The sequence below is a fragment of the Impatiens glandulifera genome, chromosome 2, assembly GCF_907164915.1.
Source record: "Impatiens glandulifera chromosome 2, dImpGla2.1, whole genome shotgun sequence".
Classification (NCBI taxonomy): domain Eukaryota; kingdom Viridiplantae; phylum Streptophyta; class Magnoliopsida; order Ericales; family Balsaminaceae; genus Impatiens; species Impatiens glandulifera.
The window spans coordinates 48,603,253-48,624,857 of record NC_061863.1 but is presented as its reverse complement, the minus strand read 5'-3'; the positions used below and the strand labels follow the sequence as shown (position 1 = coordinate 48,624,857).

The 21,605-nt window shown below is 25.3% G+C and overlaps 3 protein-coding genes across 3 annotated transcripts; all 3 read left to right on the top strand.

Moving 5' to 3' along the window:
- Nucleotides 1-227: 227 nt before the first annotated feature.
- LOC124924084 (rac-like GTP-binding protein 5) lies at nt 228-1,589 on the top strand. The gene is made up of 5 exons (XM_047464135.1): nt 228-540; nt 642-729; nt 844-953; nt 1,042-1,105; nt 1,198-1,589. The coding sequence occupies exons 1-5, from the start codon at nt 442-444 to the stop codon at nt 1,431-1,433; spliced, it is 597 nt and encodes a 198-aa protein (XP_047320091.1). The 5' UTR covers nt 228-441; the 3' UTR covers nt 1,434-1,589.
- Nucleotides 1,590-1,860: 271 nt separating this feature from the next.
- LOC124924085 (SUMO-conjugating enzyme UBC9-like) lies at nt 1,861-2,737 on the top strand. The gene is made up of 4 exons (XM_047464136.1): nt 1,861-2,051; nt 2,131-2,258; nt 2,350-2,454; nt 2,528-2,737. The coding sequence occupies exons 1-4, from the start codon at nt 1,982-1,984 to the stop codon at nt 2,669-2,671; spliced, it is 447 nt and encodes a 148-aa protein (XP_047320092.1). The 5' UTR covers nt 1,861-1,981; the 3' UTR covers nt 2,672-2,737.
- Nucleotides 2,738-9,753: 7,016 nt separating this feature from the next.
- On the top strand, nt 9,754-10,412 carry LOC124923635 (E3 ubiquitin-protein ligase BOI-like). Its single transcript, XM_047463596.1, has one exon. The coding sequence runs from the start codon at nt 9,906-9,908 to the stop codon at nt 10,365-10,367; it is 462 nt and encodes a 153-aa protein (XP_047319552.1). The 5' UTR covers nt 9,754-9,905; the 3' UTR covers nt 10,368-10,412.
- Nucleotides 10,413-21,605: the final 11,193 nt, after the last annotated feature.

Genomic DNA, 21,605 nt, shown 5'->3' with positions numbered 1-21,605 from the left:
TAATTCATAATTACTTTCTATTTTAATCCTTTAATTAATTATTAAATAGTTTTTATAACTACTTCATCAACCAATCCAATCCAATCCAATCCCCACAATTAATTACTTTATATTACATTAAATTATATTTTTTTATCATTTTCAAATAATCCATTCCATACTAAAGAAGACGAATCGAATTAATGTGAGTGTGGCTGTCCATGTCCTGTTTCCGTTCTCTCTCTACCCAAATCCCTACACATCAATGATGTGTCTCTTTGATTAGGTGTAATCTTGCAGAGTAATTAATCAATTCTGTCACATCCAAATTAGGGTTTATAATTGTATACTCTCTAGAGAAGGTTTTCTCTACTAAACTGCTGCCTGGCTGCTGCACCAAGAAGAAGCAAAACGAGTTCTTTGGCCGGAGAGGAAGTTGCCGTCGGGGAAAGAAAAGGGAAAATGAGTGGTTCGAGGTTTATAAAATGTGTCACCGTCGGCGATGGAGCGGTGGGCAAAACTTGTATGCTAATTTCATATACCAGCAACACCTTTCCTACTGTGAGTAACCCATCATCTTCTTTGGTCAATTTCAAGGAAACAGATCTTTAAGTGTCAATTTCTTGATTAGTTGCGTTAAAATGAATGTGGGTTTGTTGTAGGATTACGTGCCCACTGTTTTTGACAATTTTAGTGCAAACGTTGTTGTGGATGGAAGCACTGTGAACTTGGGGTTATGGGATACAGCAGGTAGGGGTAGGGGAAGGGGAAGGGGAAGACAATCTTCTTCTAGGGTTTTGTTTTACCCATTTTGATTCTCTTTTCTGATTGTTAATTTTCATTTGTGGGGGAGGAAACAAACAGGTCAGGAAGATTACAATCGACTAAGACCTTTGAGCTATCGTGGAGCTGATGTTTTCATACTAGCATTTTCTCTTATTAGCAAGGCGAGCTATGAAAACATTTCCAAAAAGGTCAGTTTCTGTAAAAAAAAATAGCACTTTTTATCATGAAATGATCAAAGAATTGTTTGCTGATTGATGCATTCCACCATGTTTTCAGTGGATTCCTGAATTAAGGCATTATGCTCCTGCAGTTCCAATTGTTCTTGTTGGGACAAAGCTCGGTTAGACTCTCTTCTCAGATTTTTATCATGAAATGATCAAAGAATCTTTGTCATTGTTTAATTTGTTTTCTCCTCCTCCTTCCTCCCTGCAGATCTTCGAGAAGATAAACAGTTTTTCGTTGACCATCCTGGAGCTGTGCCCATTTCCACAACTCAGGGAGAAGAGCTTAGAAAGCAAATTGGTGCTGCTGCTTACATTGAATGTAGCTCAAAAACCCAGCAAAACGTGAAGGCTGTGTTTGATGCTGCAATTAAGGTGGTTCTTCAACCACCTAAGCAGAAAAGGAGAAAGAAGAGGAAAGGGCAAAATGCTTGCAGTATCTTGTAGTAGTAACAAGACATAAATATATTGATTACTGCTGCTTGTAGTCTCTTGTAAGACATAAACATCTTCATCATATGAATTCATAGTTTGTACTTTGTGTTGTGATATGTATTTTATCAATGAATGAATCAATCAAACAGATCTCTGCTGCCTTTTGTATTTGAGACTGGTTTTGCTCAAGGTTTTAACAAATGATAATAGTGGTGGAATCATGCTGGTCAATTTCTTTGGAATAATATAACAGGGAATTTCATGCTCATCTTGTGGCCCAGAATAAAAGATAGAAAAAGGTAAAGGTATTGTCCAGATTAGATTCTTTTCCAACGAAGGCCATCTTCTGAAATTTGATATTATTATTCCCCACTTTCCAGAAGATAACCAATTCATGGAATCTGAACTGTTTTGACTAGCTCTAGCGTCTACATTTCTTCAGAAAATGAAATGGGTCCCTTTGATTCTCATCTCCATTAGACACTTTGAGATTTAAATACCAACTCATCTTCTTCAGACAGTACATTCATACTTTGTTTGACAGATTGATCTTCTCTCTAATGGCGTCAAGAAGAATCTTGAAGGAGCTCAAGGACTTGCATAGAGATCCGCCTACCTCTTGCAGTGCAGGTGCTTATTATCATCATCATAATTCCAAATTGATATTGATAAAGATGAAACCTTGATGTCTTGTTCTTTGTTATAATAGGTCCTGTTGGTGAAGACATGTTTCATTGGCAAGCAACAATAATGGGTCCAAACGACAGCCCTTATGCAGGCGGGGTTTTTCTTGTCACCATACATTTCCCTCCGGATTATCCTTTCAAACCCCCCAAGGTCGAGAGATTTGTTTGATCTTGATTCTTGATCAACCCTCCCTCATAATTTCCATTTCTAATAATATCTTCTTCTCTGTAAAACTTTGCAGGTTGCTTTCAGAACAAAGGTTTTTCATCCTAATATTAACAGTAATGGAAACATCTGTTTGGACATACTCAAGGAACAATGGAGTCCTGCTCTAACCATATCAAAGGTGAGAATCATGAATAATAGTAAAATACTGAATCATATGTTTGTTGTTGATGGATTATCGATTCGAATTGCAGGTTTTGCTATCGATATGTTCGCTTTTAACTGATCCGAATCCAGAGGATCCCCTTGTTCCCGAGATCGCTCATATGTGCAAGACAGACAAGATCAAGTACGAGTCCACAGCCAGAATTTGGACCCAGAAATATGCAATGGGTTGAGATCAAGATCGGGAAGAATTTAATAAAATGTTGGATCTGAATTTAATAAAGACACCATTTTTTTTTACTTATTTTGTTATAGTGATTTTTCAACTATGTTTCCACTAAGAAATTAAGAACATCATGATTCAATACTATTCATCATCATTAGTTGTTGTGATAATCATTTAAATTATTAATATTTTTTCAAAGATTAAGAATATAAACAATGGTCACTCTTTATCTATTACAAAGAGATATTTTTGGAGACTGTAACACATTTTTTATATCAATGAAATAATATTTAAATCTTCTTTCACTAGCAATAATAAATAAATAAAAATGTGTCAAAAAAACAAATATAAAAAAATGCATTATTATGGTGGGTGACAAAAAGGCCAACTATAGCTAGGGACCGTGTTGGATGGCATATAATATTTTTATGGATATCAATATCAAAAGTAAAAATAATATAAATATGTGCTCATCAAAATTCATTCTAATAAGTTGCGAAATTTGAATTGATGCGGCTAATATGAAATATCTAGATATTTGGATTATCAAATCGTAAAACTTTCATAATGCTATTATTATGACGCTTTCTAATATTCGTTAAAGAAAATCAGTAGAGTTTTTCGGGAAGATAATCGTTTATCTCGAGAATTTATGAGTTTAATAACTCATTGAGAATCTTTTTTTTTATTATTATTTTGAATGTAATGTTTTTTCGTTATGCTTAAACGTTTTTTATTTTTATTTTTATACACATTAATTTTTTTTAAAAATAATATATATCAATTAGTGTGAAAATTAAATTTTGGACAAAATATATAATTTATGTTATTAATTCTTAAATAATAGGTCAACTGAAAAAAAAAATATTAAAGGTGATGCGTTCAATTTAAGTGGAATTGATGATGGTGAGAATCATGCTACTCCCTACATTAGAAAAAAAAAATATTAAAAAAATATACAAAGTTATTATTATCTTTTCATATATTTTTTTGTTATTTTGAAAATGTCAGTAATAATAAAAAATCATTAATTATTAAAAAAAAATACATCATATAGTTATTTAGTAAATAAATCTCTAGTGCAGTTAATTATAGCATTGTGTTAATTATTTGAAGATTATTTGTTTGAGACTTCTATAGTCATTTTTAACTTTAATAAACTATAACACTTAATTAACTGCACTAAGGATTTAAACAAGTCATTAAATTCTTGAAGACATATAAAAGAATTTAAATGTTGATGTTGAAGACATAAATAATAATCCAATAAACATGACCCAAACTCATAAACCAGTTCTTCTAGTTAGACGGCCAGGACCAGGCCCAACCCAATATGTACCTATTTTCCTTAACATAAAACTAATTATTTTCTCCAAATTTAATGGGTTTTAACTTCACAATTAAATAACCCAATAAGAAAGCTTACAAAAGTAAAAGAGAAGAATCATAATAAACTTTAAAAACTTGTACAGACTTTTTAAATGTTATTTTATCAGAATTAGATGGATTTATTTATGAGCAAGTTTGATAAAATATTTATGCATTTCTATAGTTGCAATTTTACAAGTATCTGGTAATGATAGACTAAAAGATATAAGAAATATAGAATAGTTTATATATAAAAAAAAAATTATATAAAAAGAAAGAAAAAATAAAACTATTGATATTAATTGGTGCAAGTGATGTAACAAATCTCATTTTAAATGTATATTATTTTATTACGAATTCCATTAAATATATGAATTATGAAATGTTAATATAGTATGTATTATTAAAAATTAGTTATTTAACTTTTGATATAGAGGCAAATTATGAAACTTCATAAGTCCAATTTACTCCAAAATTTAAAAATATAATAGTGTTAATTATATATTATCAATCAATCTATTATTCCTTTTCTGTATCTTTCCATATTATATTGTATTGCAATTTTGTATCCCTAATATTGTAGCCACCATATTACATCTTTTAACTTCTCTATGTTATATCAATGTCTTTCTACTTCATAGATTTCAACATCTATATATTCTTTTATTTTTTCTATTTTTTTTTTATCATCAATCCAACCATTAAATTAGGGATTTGAATAAATTAAATAATTAGTATATTTTTTTAATTTTGTAGAGACCTCTCAACTTATGATTAGTATATTTATATTTTAAGGTTGTGAATAACAAAATTTATTTGTAAGGAACATGACTTTCTCTTTTTTAACTCTCCATCTCTCACTTTTTACATGATATATATATATTTTAAAGTTATTTAATATTTTTTTATTAGTTATTAAAATTTATAAATTAATAAATATATTTTCAAATTATATAAACTATATATATATATATATATATTAATAATAATAATATATAATTTTAAATTATTTATATAAAATGAGTAATAAGAAAATAATTATAATAAAATTAATTTAAACTTAATAATTAATGTATGAATTTATTATTATTTAAATTGTGATGATTTGTTATTTAAATAAAAATAATAAGTTGTTAAGAATTCGTAAATATATGGTAAACCATTTTTAATTAAAAGTTTATCTAATACCTACTATTAAAAATTTATTCATTTAGTCTATCACATAATTATAATTATTTATTGTGTTGATTATCATTCTCTTTTACTTAGAATTTATAGTTATATATACAAGTACATGCAATTAAATGAATCAATTCAACTTGATTTTATTTATTTATTATTGCCTTAGCGATACATTTTGCATCTCTTTGAATGATCAATTATGGGAGCACAAATATATAATTGTTTTGTTTGGTGAGATGAATTTCATATTGATGTAGTGTCTATTCGTAGCCAATTAACATTTGATTTAAGAATAGTATTCGTATATACTGTATTACTGTATTATTTAGTGGTAGGTGAGTCAATTGGAAGATTAATTAATTAATTAAATGAGAATGGATGAAAACAAATAAAATAAATTAAATGGAGGAGAATAGAACGGCATGTTTATTTTCTTGTTAATTGGTCAAAGTTGCTTAGCCTAGATGATTAATTAAGATATATAGCTAGTCCTCCTAGCTAGCTAGGAAAATAACAATAATTAATAATAATTCACACTTATATTTTTCAAAATAAATAAACTATTTGAGATCATGCATGCATGAATGATAATCAACTGATTTACACACGGTTTAATTTAATCATCATGCAATTATATGTAATTAATAATTGGTTGGGTTGTAGTACGTACTTGTATCTATTAAATTAATTAATTAATGTCACACGCGTAATCATATCATATCAAAGTTGGTACGTGGTGACCTAAATCTAAATCTGGATCTTAATTCTAATAATTTATAATTAATAAGCAAACAGTCATTGTTATAAACTAATAATGAATGGCCACTTTTAAACAATGTATGTGAATGATGTTTTGTTGCTTCTGCCTGCCGCCTCCTCCTCTTCCAACATTATTATACATAATATATTTAATTTTATGTGGGAAATTGTCACAATTAATTCATTAATTAATTAATAATAACACTATATATCATATATTGCCATATCCCTCCTAAGTAATTAACAGCCTTAATTTGTCATAAGAAATTGTCACCACTACATTTGTAATCACTTAATTAATTAAGCTCATGTATATATATACATCACCACCACCAAAAATGCATCATGTGGATGGATCATTTTTATAAAACAAGTATATAAATTATTAATTAATGGAGATCGAACGTCATAATTTTCATTTTCTTGTATAGACTTAATTATTTGGCCAATTCAAATAATAATAATAAAAAAAACAGCCAACACGGAATATATATATATATACCTAATTTTCAACCGACACTATCAGTACCATATATTATAACTAGACTAGAGCCAATAGATTATGACTTTCTTCGGGGTTTTGTGTTATTTAAATAACACAAGTTAATAAAACATATTCAAAACATATATTAATTAAATATCATTTTATTTAATTAAAATCGTGATAAAATTAATTTAAAAAAACGAAAATAATACATTAAAATAATATAAATGACGTTTTGTTAAGAAAATATTTAAATTACTAAAATTTTGATAATTCGAATATCGTATATGACATTATATATATATATATATATATATATATATATATATATATATATATATAAATAAATAAAATGATGTTTAATTTTTAAAGTGTCTGGATTATCGGGTTAAGATGTATAGTTAATTTGAATATATATGTGAGTGTAAATGAATATTTGGGTCGGATTGTGAGTTAACCCGTCTATAAACGGTTAAAAATGCTATAGGTATGGTTTGAATTTGCAACCTAACAAAACAAGTACAACCATTTAACTAACTAGGCTAATAACACTTTATATTATAAATTCAATACCAAATTTGATTACACAAAACATTTTAACAATATAAGTTCAACTTTTTAGCTAACTAATATATATATATATATAATGATGCTTAATTTTTAAAGTGTCCAGATTGTCGAGTCGAGAACGGTGAGTAATTTGAATATATATGTGAGAGTAAATTGATACTTGTGTCGGATTGTGGGTTGACCCGCCCATAAACTTAAAACGGTTAAAAATGCTATAGATATGGTTTGAATTTGCAATCTAACAAAAATAAGTATAACCATTTAACTCAGTAAGCTAATAACACTTTATATTATAAAATCAACACCAAATTTGATGAATGCGGGACATTTTAACAATATAAGTTCAAATTTTTAAAGTGTCCAGATTGTCGAGTCGAGAGCTGTGGTTAATTTCGATATATATGTGAGAGTAAATGAATACTTGGGTTGGATGGTAGGTTGACCCGCTCATAAATTTAAAACAGTTAAAAATAAAATTAAAAATGCTATATATATTTTTTCCGTAATATTTTTTCACGATTTTTTATATTATTATTCGTGTATTTGCACGGGATACATGTTAGTTTGATAAAAAAAAAAAAAAACCCAATTAAGTATAATCTCAAACCAGCCATTGACCCACCAAATTTATTATAATTCATCATAAAAGTAAATAATGATATAATGAATAAAAAGTTAATCATTCATTCATCTTCAAATAATTCATATATATAATTTCCTTTTTTACTCTTTCCGTAGCTAGTTAGCTAACTAGCTGCTACTTAATTACTTACCTAAGAGAAAATCTAAATGTTTTTGAAAATAAAAATAAAAGAATGGATTATTAATAATAATATATACCGTCCAAAAGGGAAATTTAATTAAATGACCTTGATTAGTTCCTAATTTAAATTGTGCAAATAATCGCTTCCTATTTTTTGGACAAAAATATTCCTGTCGAGTAATGTGACGACACTCAACGAATTAGGATTCCGTCTCGTTACGTAATGGAATATAATTTTTATTAGGCTTCGATCATATGCAAATTTAAGTCAATTATTAGATCATTCCATCAAACTTTCCGTCCAAAATGGGTGAAGATTGGCAAAAGGATGAGATCATGAGTCACGTGTCTAGTTACTTACTTACTCATCTTCTACCCACCGCTAAACTCTCTCTTTTGTATTTTTCTTCAATTTTCTTAACACTTAGCTAGCTGCTGAAATCATTATATTATAAAACAAACATGTACAAAAATACTATTAATGACATGTGCACCGCCAAACAGGACCTAAACATCTATATAAATTATTTATTTTTATCAACCAACGTAATTAACTAGGGTAACTCATACGGTTATTCCTATCTATATATATCTATATATATATACATATTTAGCAATATGGACCCGTCTTTATTCTGTATATATAATTTATCTTATTCCCTATAATAATTACTTCACTTTCTAAAATTAAAATATTTACTTGTTCAAATTTCTCTTTCAAAAATAAATATTTTATCATAACAAAACTAATTTGATTCCGTTTATAATGTAATACGTTGTTAGCTACATTAGTTTTATGAATAAGTCACCCCATATATTAATAAACACACATGGCTCTAAAATAAATAAAAATGATAAATTGAAATAATTAAACATAAACATACCTAAGTCTCAACATTAGTGTTTCGAATGAATTAAATACTATAAAATATAATTTAACATTTAACGAATAAGGCACATGACGAAATAATAAGCTGAATTAAACTAGTCATATATATTATTTTGTATGTGAAAAGTGGTTGAAGGATATATACTTACAAATACATTTTTATATCATATTTATTTAAAGTGATTTTTTTTTTAATTTAAAAACTTTGAATATTTAAATCTGAACTATTTAAAAATTACTGGTGAATAAATAGCCGTTGCAGTAAGTAATATGGAACGATTCACGAGATAAACAAGCCTATACATATTCATTTATCATTAAAAAGGAAAAGTAAATATAGCCCGTTTTCATTTTAAGTAAATATATTATATCAATATCCATGATATGATCAATTCCCCGTAAAAATAATAGCCAAAAGAATCCGTTCTTTTGTGACGATTAATTCTTCAAATCACAATTAAAACGCTCATTTCTTTCTATAAAATCAACAAATTAAATATTTTAATCACTCTCTTTCTTTTCTATTGGAATTCTTCTGTTACTATTGTCTCAAAATAGAATCCAAACACAAATTTTCACATTTTAGGTAAATTTTATTTACTAAGATAATAAATAAATAAATGGTGAGATTGCATAAGATTAATTACATAATAAAATGAATGATTAATTAAGGTTATTAAACACAATTAGTCAAACAAACCTATTTAAGCGTTTAAAACGAATGATGTGTGAATAAGCCTGATCCTAAAACAATTGCATTCAAGAATAGACTGAATGACCGCACATGGAAAATTTAATTTAATTAAAATATTTATATATTATTCAACGTCACCTTCTCAAATCTCTATATATTATTATATTATTATATATATATATATATAATAATAATAATTATTATTATTATTATTAACTCGTCTTGTCAAATACCCAAACTTTAACGTCTTCTTCTACCCTGTTATTGAAAGTGAAACATCTTCTTTTCTTCTTCTTCTTCTTCATATTATATATATAATATATTTGTGAGATGGCGGTTCAAGAACAGATGTATTTCAATAATCTTTCTCAAATCATATACTCAGAGATGGATAAACAAAACCAAGAGCTCAATCAATTCATCGATTCACAGGTAATAAACAAATTTACTTTTTCAAATAATCTTATCTTACATCATGTATTGTTAATAATGTTGAATAATCGAACATGAACAGAGTGAGAGACTAAGATTGATGTTACAACAACAAATGAACCAACAGTTTACATCAATCTTCGCAAATGCATCCCTATTAATGAAACAAAAGGACGATGAAATTATTATGGCAAATATCAAGTCTATGGAGCTTCAACAACTCTTGAAGAAAATGGAGATGGAGAATCAAGAATTACAGAAAATGGCCATGCATAATGAACTAATTGTCGTTTCACTCAGAAATACACTTTCTCAAATTGAAGATCAGGAAAACGCTCATGATATTTGTGAAGACGCAGGATCTTGCTGTCAAGATAGTAGATCGCAATCGCAATCGCAATCGCGTGATATTGGGATTTGCAGAAGATGTAATTCCTACATTTCCTCTGTTATCTTTCTTCCTTGTAGACATCTATGTTCTTGTTATGCTTGTGAACCTTTCATGAGTTCTTGTCCTGTTTGTAATCTTCCAAAGAAAACCAGCATACCAGTTTTTATTTGAAATTAGTTCTATGTTTTGGATCTTTTTTTATTCACATTAGAGTTTGTTCATCATTCTGAAAAATGGGTTTTTGTTTTTTTTGTTTTTTTTTTTTGTTTTTTAATAAGTGAATGAAGATTAAAAACTACAAATCTGTCGAAGGCCATCATTGATAAGAAATTGGGTTGTCTTATTAAAGATTATTTCAATGTGTTATTGCATTTTTTTTATCTATATATATAATAAAACAAATATAATCGAATATTTATCAAACAAGGCCACATGTGTGTTCTTGATCATCGTCACTTGGTGCATGAAAATTAATTTAATTAATTGAAAGTAGTGACGTGGAATTATTATGAATTTTGAATATGAGAGACAAAATTATGAATGAATGATTCGATTTCGATGTATCAGTTTCCAAAATTAAATCCGGACCACACTTCTGACCACCTGTATGTTAATTAGCTAGCTTACAATCAAATGTATTTAAATATTACAATATATTCATTATTATGACTTAGCGGTAATTAAGGTAATTTCTTTTTTTAATGGTCCATTATAATAAAATAAAAAAAATCATATAAGTACAACAAAAAAAAATGACATTAAAATAAAAAAATAGTACTCAATAATCGAGCTCATAAATTCTTAAGAAGAACGATTAACTACTCGACATCAGAATTTACTGACTCTCTTAAACGAATTTTAGAAAACGTCATAATAGAATGATAAACATCAGAAAACTACGATCATTTAAAGTTCGACGATTTATCTCCAACTAGATAATTCATCAAAATGATAATTGAAATGTTAACTCAAATATGTAGGTTTGTCATATTAGTTGTATCAATTCAAACTTCTCAGCAACTACCCAAATACGAGCATCACCCACTGAATTCCAGTAATACTCTACAAACGTTCTCAAAATACTAGTCAATCATCGACAATGCAAAAGTAAGTGAGTTGCCGATTCAACCCTTCGTGACATATACAACAACGACTAGCAATAATACACTATTTTTCATGCACATATCATCCGTAAGAATTCTACCGTGAATAACGCTCAATTCAAATAACGAGATCTTGGATTGAATCTTTGACTCCAAAAGTTTTTCCCAAAATAAATTATATGAAATCATCTTTGCGAACAATTTGTATCAATGTCCCAAATGAAAATTATCAATATCTTATCAACACATAATGTCTTGTTAAAACGAAAACACTTGTTTACGTCCTATAAAAAGTAAAATTTTATTAAGGGACGAAGTCTCCATAATGTTTAATATATTTATATATTTATCTATATTTAATTCGGATCAAACGTTTCCTTCAAAATAGTCGTAGCTAAAATTTTGACACTTCAATTCTCTCATCTTCATTTTTTCCATCTAAATATTAAAACAATCACTATTTAATATATTATCTTTCATTTTTCTATTTCATTTATTTAAGATAAAATAATTATTAAAATTTTTAAAATTAATTTTCTTTTAAATTAAGTGAAAAAAAACAAAAAAAAAAAACAAAGATTTAAATTAACTAAATTAAGCTAGGCAGTAGCAGTTGTATAGTTATATTGTAGGTAGTATTGTTAATTAAATATTTGTTTAAATTAAGATGAATATTATTGTCGGTCGATGCTGATGCTACTTACTAACAATGGAACGTAATTCGTACTACACCTTATAATTAATACTTGAGACCAGGACAGGCCAGATCATATCACGGTGATTATCATATATACAGACAAAACTATCACAAGATATTTCATATCACTTTAATATTTTATATACATAGGATAAATATGATTTTAAAATTAAAAATATTTTAATTATATAATTTTTAAATCCGACCAAATAAGACTTCAGAACTGCTTTAAAGGTAAATAATGATATAAAAAAAAAAGCATTTGACTACATGGGGTCCTGGACCGCTTCAAAACTAAACAAATAATAAATGTAAAAAAAAAACCTATAAAATTTTAATTAAATGAAATCACATCACACCGGCCCGGTCAATACGTTAACAATGGGAAAGTTCCATGACAACTTACCGACCACCGAACCGACCGGACCTCCTTTATCATTTATCTCATATATTTATTAATAATTATAAGCTAATTATTAATTTAAAAGGTATCAATAAAATATTTCCTTCTAAGTTTAAGTTTAAGTAAAAGATGAGTAATAAAAGAGAAAGAATTTGGGAGAGAATGGAATATGATGGTGTCAAAATATGAAAAAAATATAAGGTGCGAGAAAAAAGTAATAAAAGATAGAATATTTGTTAATTTTGCAACAAATTATGTCACGTTATTCACTCTAAATTTTTTTTCTTCAAATTATCTCCGCAATCATTTCTCAAATAAAAGTATGAAATTTATAACGTCCAAAATGGGTGAAGAAGCATGATGAGGGTATAGTGACATGTATACTCATCTTCCACCACGGCACCTCTGCCTGTCTTTTTCCATTAAATTTAATAAATAAATAAATAAAAAGCCTATTATTAATGCCATGTGCACTGCCAAATATATATGCATTTTATCAGTAGTGTTCACTGCAGCCTGCAGGAAAGTATACATTATCTAGCTGGCTGGCTGGCTGGCTAGCCTCCCTAGTAGCTAGCTAGCTAGGTGTTAGCTACTTTATATATATATTTTCAAATAATCTGCCTTTATAATAAGTTTGGTTCATTTAACCGAATAATTAGGAATAACTAAAGCATGTTTAAATATTTGTTTCCTTTCTTCCTTCCAATGTTAGCCAGGCAAAGAAAGACAACCTATAACCTCAACTTTATTTAAATAAGTTTAACCCTAGACAAGTGTTTAACTAAGTTGTAGGTCACCTCCACGAAAGAACCCAAATCTTTTTTTATTACATAACAAGGAATATGTATATATTTCAATATTTTAAAAATAGTAATAATTATATTCATTGTTTAGTTAGTGACAATTTTTTAAAATTACATATTATTACATCCTTTAATTTTATTTCTTATAATTTATATTCCAAATTGTTTTCTTACTATTTCTATGTTCACTCTTAACTCTAATTTAAAAAAAAAAAATCTTGTTTACTTTACAAAAAGATAAAATAAAAAAAATATTTTATTAAATTTTAAACTCATTTACATAAATAACTAAGCTTATAAAACAAGTTATTTTCATACTAATGATAATTAAATAACACAAACTAATCAAACTAGTATGAAACCCTACGTTGTACGGGAAAAATATAAACGAAATTTTTGTAAAATATTTAATTTAATAAAAGAGAATATATTTATATGAAGAGAAAATATAATATATATATATATATATATATAATTAGAGAAAAAAATAAAAAAAATTATTATTATTAATTGTTTCATAATATAAGTAAATTGTATAAAAATAAATAATAAACAAATAATATATAAATAATTGTGGAAAAATTATGTAAGGAAAAATATATTTATACAAAATTAATTATGAAATATATACATGATGTGAGAAAAAAAGAATGATTGATTAAAACTGAAAATAATAATAATACAATACAAATCAAAAGGCTTGATTTAATTTAAACTATTGAAAGCAAAATAAAAATTTAAGTTAACACATATTAAACAAACATTCATAAAAACAAATAAATGTATAACTCTAGTATAGTTTAAGATATCATATATTATAATAATAGTTAATAATGTATACTAATAAAAAAACAACTTCCATAAAATGAAATAAAAATATTGTAAAATAAAAAATAAAAACTAAATTTTTTGTCTTTTTTTTCTATCTCTTCAACAACTTTGTCTGTTGCTCCTACCTAATAAAATTTAATTAATATATAAAACACATTTCAAAAACTTAAATAAGACATTAAAATAGATAATAAAAAAACAATTTATTTGATCACAAAAAATTGAAAAAGTACCTCTTTAACAGTTTTGTTTGAAATTGATGATCCTCCCTAATAAAATTTAATCAAATATATATAAACTTTTCAAATATCTAAATAAGACATTAAAATAGATTAAAAAAACAATTTATTTGATAAAAAAATTGAATAAGTACCTCTTTAACAATTTTGTCTGAAATTGATGCTCCTCCCTTAACAAAATTTAATTTAATATATAAAACACGTTTCAAAGTTGAGCATAAAGATATCCAAAATATGTTTACCTGTTGAGTAATGAGTGATTGACTTGGATCAAACACTTTTATAATTGTAAAATTGTGTGATTTTTTCTTGAGCTTGTAATCAGTAATTTTAACTTGGAACACAAGTTTTTGCGATGACATTGATGATAACGACAATGGTAAATCTTTGTCACAACTCGGATGTAATTGTAAAAAATCTGAAACAGTTAGATTAACTAACTTATTTACAACTCTATCAAAAAGCACAAATAGTGCAGCTCCTAACTCGTCACCAACCTCAATCTCTAATTTATATCTAAAATAGATACAAAATAATTAATGAAAAAACAAAATAGTTATAATTAAATATCTGAATATAGTTTGTTAATGATCAAAGAGACAAAAATAAACACCTTGGAGTAAGATTTTTTGTAACTTTAACACATGAGTTGCAAAAAAAAAAACATCGCCCTCGAGCGTTACTTTTCTGCGACAATCATCACAAGAGTAGTAAAACCAATCATTGTAGTTGCATACATTAATAAACCAGTAAGATAACTACAAAAATATTGAAATACCAATTTTACCAACCTTGCTTTCCTCATTTGACAATAGGTTGTATAATTCCTCAATTGTGTGTCGATCTTTCATCATCTCATCTTGTAAAGACTTCGAACTTTCAACAGTATCATCCAACAAACATACTTGAGATGAATGGACAGCAAATATACAATTAGTTGAGTAAAGGTGGCACAAAAATAATAGTCATTAAAACAACAAATATTTAATCAAAGAGTATTGTTTAAAGAAAGACAATATCAACCTTTCTCGCATAGTCACCACCTCTGGAATCATTAGATTTTGAAAAACTTGTGTGGCCGTTGTTGAAGAAAGGACATGATGACCTATTGAAAGCACATAAAAATGGTTAACACAAACATATTAAGACATAAACATATTTTTTTTTACAATTCATACCTTGGTATAACTTGACAAGAAAGTCGGTCACAACTATTACGATAGGATCTTGTTGTTAGATCCTTCAACAAATTCAAATTTTTCGGCTATGTTTCCCCATAAAGTTAGATTAATATCTTCTCCACTATAAAATAACACATAGAAAAGGTAAAAATTAAAATATTTAATAAATTAAAATATTTAATAGAGTAAAAAAAAAAGAACTCATTTAACTTATAGATTTATAAATGACCAACATATCAAATTGAAGGTTTAAACCACGTTTTGCAACTGTGTTATATCCAGTTTTGCTAAAAGTCTTAGAGCCAAACTGATAAGACGAGCTATAATAACTATAACATAAAAAAGGAAAATGTAAGTTAAAAATTAAATGAAAGACAATAGTTAATCAAAACACTACCTGTTAGTTGTGAGCAATTGTCACTTCTAGAAATAACCTCCTTGTAATCAAAAAAATTAAATTTATATTTGGGAATATTTAGAATCTCAGAAAGTAGCTAAACAAAATTTTTAAAGAGTTTGGAACTGGTTTGTACTGAGCGTTTGACTTGACAACTCAAAAATTTTGAAATATGTACATGTTACCCTCCTTTAATAAGTTTCGATGTCTTGAAACAAATTGACGATCGATGCTGACGTGAATAACCGCACCCTATAAATTACATGTTAGTTTGTACTAACATACATTAATATATAACAAAATATTAAACACACTTACCTCCTTGTCTATTAATAAGAAATCAACACTTAGCAATTCATTGTTTTTTTTTTAGTATTTATTGCATCCCACATGTACATAACTCTTGCAACTAAATGTTTGTAGTTGTCATCCGTAGTCAAATCTAGAATTCCAATCCAATGGAGGCTTGTGTGTCCATTTTATGATATTTTGATATGAATTGACATTATAATAGTTAGTATAAAATATAAACATAAAAATAAAATTTAAAATAAAAAAAAAAGTAAAAATAAAAAAACTTTAAAAATATTTATATGTAAATATAGATTGAATAATAATAAAAAAATTAAATAATATAATATATTAAATATGAGAATAAAGACAAATATTATAAAATAATGATAAATAATAAATATAATATATTTAAAAAAATTCTTTTATGATTAAAAATAAATATCTTGTATTAGCTTTTAAAAGATTCACCATCTTCTATAAAAATAGTTATTTATTTTTATGAAAATTTAATATATTATGCATAACATTTTTTATATAAAAACATTAAGAATATTTAAGTGAATAATTGGATTGTTATAATTAACGAAAATATATGTGAAAAAATGACCAAATATTTAAAAATTAGATGTCATGGACATAACAAACACATTTATTATAAAAAAAAGTATTTATATATCATATGTTAATAATAATAATAAATTATTAATATAATATGAATATACTAAAAATGAGAATAAAGATAAATATTGAAAAATAATGAGAAATAATAAATAATTAATTGAATGTTATAATAATATTTCAAAAAAAATTATTTATTTCTTTTGTGATTAAAAATAAATATTATTAAATACATTAAACTTTATCATGTCAAATTGTTTGGAATAGAAAAAAAATCTTATACTCAAAAGATAGAGATCATCTTTTTTCAACTAATAAAACTATAATGTATTTAAAAAAATTAAATATATTTAACCTAAAAAATTATTTTTATTTTATTAAATCATAAAATATAGTCATTACTCCTACTTTGACTCAAAAGAAGGATGAATATTATATTGGATAACTTCAACTAAAGTAATTTTAAAAATATTTAGATTGAATAATAATAAAAAGATTATTAATATAATATAAATATATTAAGTATGACAAATATTATAAAATAATATGAATAATAAATTAATTAATTAAACGTTATAATAAGTAATAATAATATTTAAAAAAGAAATTGAAGAATAGAAAAAAAATATTATGCTAAGAATAAAGAGATTATATGTATTTAAAATTTTTATTTTATTAATTAGTCATAAAATTTAATGAAAAGATAGGACGTTATTGCAGCGGCATAAAATGATCAAAATCCTGGAAAAAAAAAACAATGAACAATATATTGGTGAAACATAACATATTACCAATTTAATTATTCAATGAAATAATGATGTTGATAGAGAAATTGATGTTAATATAATTTAATTATTACTCACTTTAACCAAGATGAAATTCAAAAGATAGGACGTTGTTGCAGCGGCCTGAAATGATCAAATTCCTGGAAAAAAACAATGAACAATAGATTGGTGAAACATAACATATTACCAATTTAATTATTGAATGAAATAATGATGTTGATAGAGAAATTGATGTTAATATAATTTAATTATTACTCACTTTAACCAAGATGAAATTCAAAAGATAACATGTTGTTGTAGTTGCCTAAAATGATAAAATTCCTGGAAAAAAAAACCAAAACAGTGAAAGCCGCAAAAGGAGACCGAATAGGCAGAATATCACTCTTCTCCCTTAAATTGAACCTTGTTGATGTAAAATTATTTATAAGAAAACAAATATTTAGATAGAAAAAAAGATAAAAAGTTGGGTTGATTTATTATATTGATTTAATTGCAGTTACACGATTTATGTTTTTCATAATTATTGTTTTTGTGTTAAATTTTATAATTATTATAATATGATAACTGAAAGTTAAGTTTTATATTATAATTAATATAATATAATAACTGAAAGTTAAATTTTATAATTAATATAATATATAATTGAAATTCTTAATTTTATTGTAAGTTTTAATGTTTTATAATTAGTATTTAATGCTAAACATGATAACTACATTTTTTTTCCTATTTTATAATTAATATAATGGGATAACGGAAAATTACATTTTATAATTAATATAATATATATTTGAAATTCTTGATTTTATTGCGGTTAAGTTTTATATTATAATTAATATAATATGATAACTGAAAGTTAAATTTTATAATTAATATAATATATAATTGAAATTATTAATTTTATTGTAGATTTTAATATTTTGTAGTTAGTATTTAATGTTAAACATGATAACTTTTTTTTTCTATTTTATAATTAATATAATGGAATAACTGAAAGTTACATTTTATAATTAATATAATATATATTTGAAATTCTTGATTTTATTGCAGGTTTTAATGTTTTATAATTAGTATTTAATGTTAAACTCAATTAATATAGATAAATATTTGGTTTAATGTGTATATGTGAAATATTAAATTTTAATATATTTTAATAATAATTATAACATTAATATATATATACAAATTAAAATTAATTAATATATTTATAGAGAAAGAAAACAATTCATAAATGAAGAGAGAGAAATATGAAAAAATACTTTTTGATATGAGAATTATTTTGGAGAGAGCGTGAAGTACACCCTCAACATTTCAAATTAAGCGTTATTAGATATATATAGATATCATCTCACTCTTCTATTCTCATTCACATAACTTAATTCATTAACCACAATATTAAAATACTCTTTAAATTATTAATTTTCATTTTATAATTATCATATATTTTAAGTCTTTTTAATAAAAATATATCTAATACCTCAAAATCTCACAAACCATTACTTTTTTTCAAATTCTAAGTTATTAAAATAACCCGAATCTAGACTTACCTTACCAGTTATATTAATATATATATATATATATTTAATTTTAACACTAAAATATTATATATTTTATAATACTTTTTTTTATTTTAAAAAATAAAATCCAACACTGTGCGGTCATTACATAGAATCAAACCAATATCCACTTTATAAAGGCATGGAAAGCTTTACTACTTTTGAACTTAAAATCTAAACATATATATAATTAAGCTTAAATTATTTACTAAAATTTTGTCAAAAGTGAGAATGATTTGGCTTGGTTGGATCTTTTGGTTATTTGTGTAAGATAATAAATCAATATATATATATATATATTATAATTTATTTATTTATTTTAAAAAAAAAACAAAAAATGAAAAAACGGGATTATGTATTTAGCCCGTAACCAAACTTAACCATGTACAAACTTATGGTTATTATCCACATTTTATTACCGTTATTTAGGGAAAAAGGAATTATAATTATTTTTTTAATAAAAATATTATTGTGATTAATGAATTAGTTAACGAATAAAATACTGTATGATTTGCTATATTAAATTCAAATAAGACGGAGAAGGCTTTTATGTGAAAGTGATGGATGGACGTGAGTTATTTCAGTAAAGTATTAAATATTTATTATTTAATGTATCATCAAATTTATGTTACTTCAATATAAATTTATCTTACTAATTAAAATAATTGAAAGGCATATACTTCTTAAAATGAAAACTTGGATATCAATTATATTTCTAATTGGTTGGTAGTAGGAAAGTAATTAACCAAAAAGCTTACCACAATTGCAATTGCATTATTGTAACCTTAAGTCAAGGTGGCTGCACCTATGATCAATGTAATATACATGATTGTCTAAATAATTGCTTAAAAAGATTATTTAAGCAACAATAATATAGCAAAATTTACAAAGTAACTTTAGCAAGCCATGAGATCCTCCACTAAGGCCTTGTTCCGTTATAGGTTTTTTGAAAAACCAAGAGAGAGAAAAATTAAATGATGGGCGATGATTTTGAGAAGGTAATGATTATTTTTAGTAAAAAGACTTAAAAGGTATTGATATATATAAATAAAATATAAAATTATAATTTAAAATAAAGGGTAATTTAGTATTTTGGTTAATGAAATGAGTGATATGATTGGTGAGAAATGATTGATTGAAAAATTGATTTGGTTTGAGTTTTTATAAAAACTCAAAGAAAACCAGCCCTAAGTTTTCAATGCCCCAAACTAATTTTATAAAAAGGCTGAGTTCAAGAGATCATATGTTCAAGACTTATATACGATTAAAAAAGAAGTCCAAATAAATTATTTTATGAAAAAAACAACCGAGTATAGATAAATTATAACATATATATATAGTAAAAATATATTATAAATTTGTATCCAAACCAAATAAAACATGATAAAAAAGATAAAAATCCATTATATACTTTCAACTTATAGGCCCATTTTCAACATACTGAAGATGGGATTGACTGTTTGTTTTGGTGCTAGTTGTGATTGAATCGGACTTATAATAATTATTATTATTCCTCCCTAATTAATATAGGATTATCCTTATTATCTAATCAAATCGAATTGCATCATAATTTAATACTAATTAGGTATTAGGGCAATTCTCTAATGTTATAGTTTGTACTTTGTAGTATTGGTCAACGATATTTATTTAATAAAAAAAATTATAGATAAGATTAGTGTGAATCATAACGGAATGGGAAATTGGCCGACACCCATCTAAGCATTTGTAGAATTAAGGATGGGTTTTAAAAGAATTTATTTGTATAGATAGTTGAATTATATAGAACAAATACATTTAAATATACAATTAATGAAACCAAATATGAGGAGGTGGATAATAATTCCATACATCTTTGTTTATCTTTTATAAATACTTTTAATCTCAAAATTCAACTTAAGACTCATTTAAAAAATAATCTTAATCACTTAAATTACTTAGGTCAAGACAAAAAAAATGGGTGCATGAGATACACGCTTGATTTTCAGTTAGAATACTTTGGAGAACTTTGTTCATAATAACTTTATAGCGGATTAATTTCCGCGAGTTAATCATATATCAAGCAATCACACTCAACAGATTTAACTACACGTATTGTCTAACGGACTCAAACTTAAGACCTTATAGAGGCTTGAAAATATCTATCTATTTTTGTTATTAGGCTAGAGTGCAAGACGAAAGAATCATTTGTAACAATTTAAAATGTAAGTCACAAACATTAAAATAAAATATATTTTTTTATTATCATTTTTAGAAGTATATTAAAGAAATTGGTCCAAATCAAATTGAGAAAGAAATCTAAAAATTTAATTAAGTTCCAAAACTATCAAATGAAATATTATTGGATTCCTTTAAAGTTGTAATTAATAATATTATGAAAATTCATAACCATGAAAAAGACTGAATATTTCTGTAAAATATATATATATATATATATATATATATTTTTTTTTTGTATGTAAGAGTTGTCTTACTCTTTTTTATTTTTTTATTTTGCATTTAAGT

Excerpts from the sequence above, each read along its gene's own strand:
- LOC124923635 (XM_047463596.1), top strand. The coding sequence starts at position 9,906 with ATGTTACAACAACAAATGAACCAACAGTTTACATCAATCTTCGCAAAT.
- LOC124924085 (XM_047464136.1), top strand. The coding sequence starts at position 1,982 with ATGGCGTCAAGAAGAATCTTGAAGGAGCTCAAGGACTTGCATAGAGAT. Across the intron at positions 2,052-2,130 it reads GCCTACCTCTTGCAGTGCAG|GTCCTGTTGGTGAAGACATG; the intron begins GTGCTTATTATC and ends TTGTTATAATAG. Across the intron at positions 2,455-2,527 it reads CTGCTCTAACCATATCAAAG|GTTTTGCTATCGATATGTTC; the intron begins GTGAGAATCATG and ends TTCGAATTGCAG.
- LOC124924084 (XM_047464135.1), top strand. The coding sequence starts at position 442 with ATGAGTGGTTCGAGGTTTATAAAATGTGTCACCGTCGGCGATGGAGCG. Across the intron at positions 730-843 it reads GGGGTTATGGGATACAGCAG|GTCAGGAAGATTACAATCGA; the intron begins GTAGGGGTAGGG and ends GGAAACAAACAG. Across the intron at positions 1,106-1,197 it reads TCTTGTTGGGACAAAGCTCG|ATCTTCGAGAAGATAAACAG; the intron begins GTTAGACTCTCT and ends TCCTCCCTGCAG.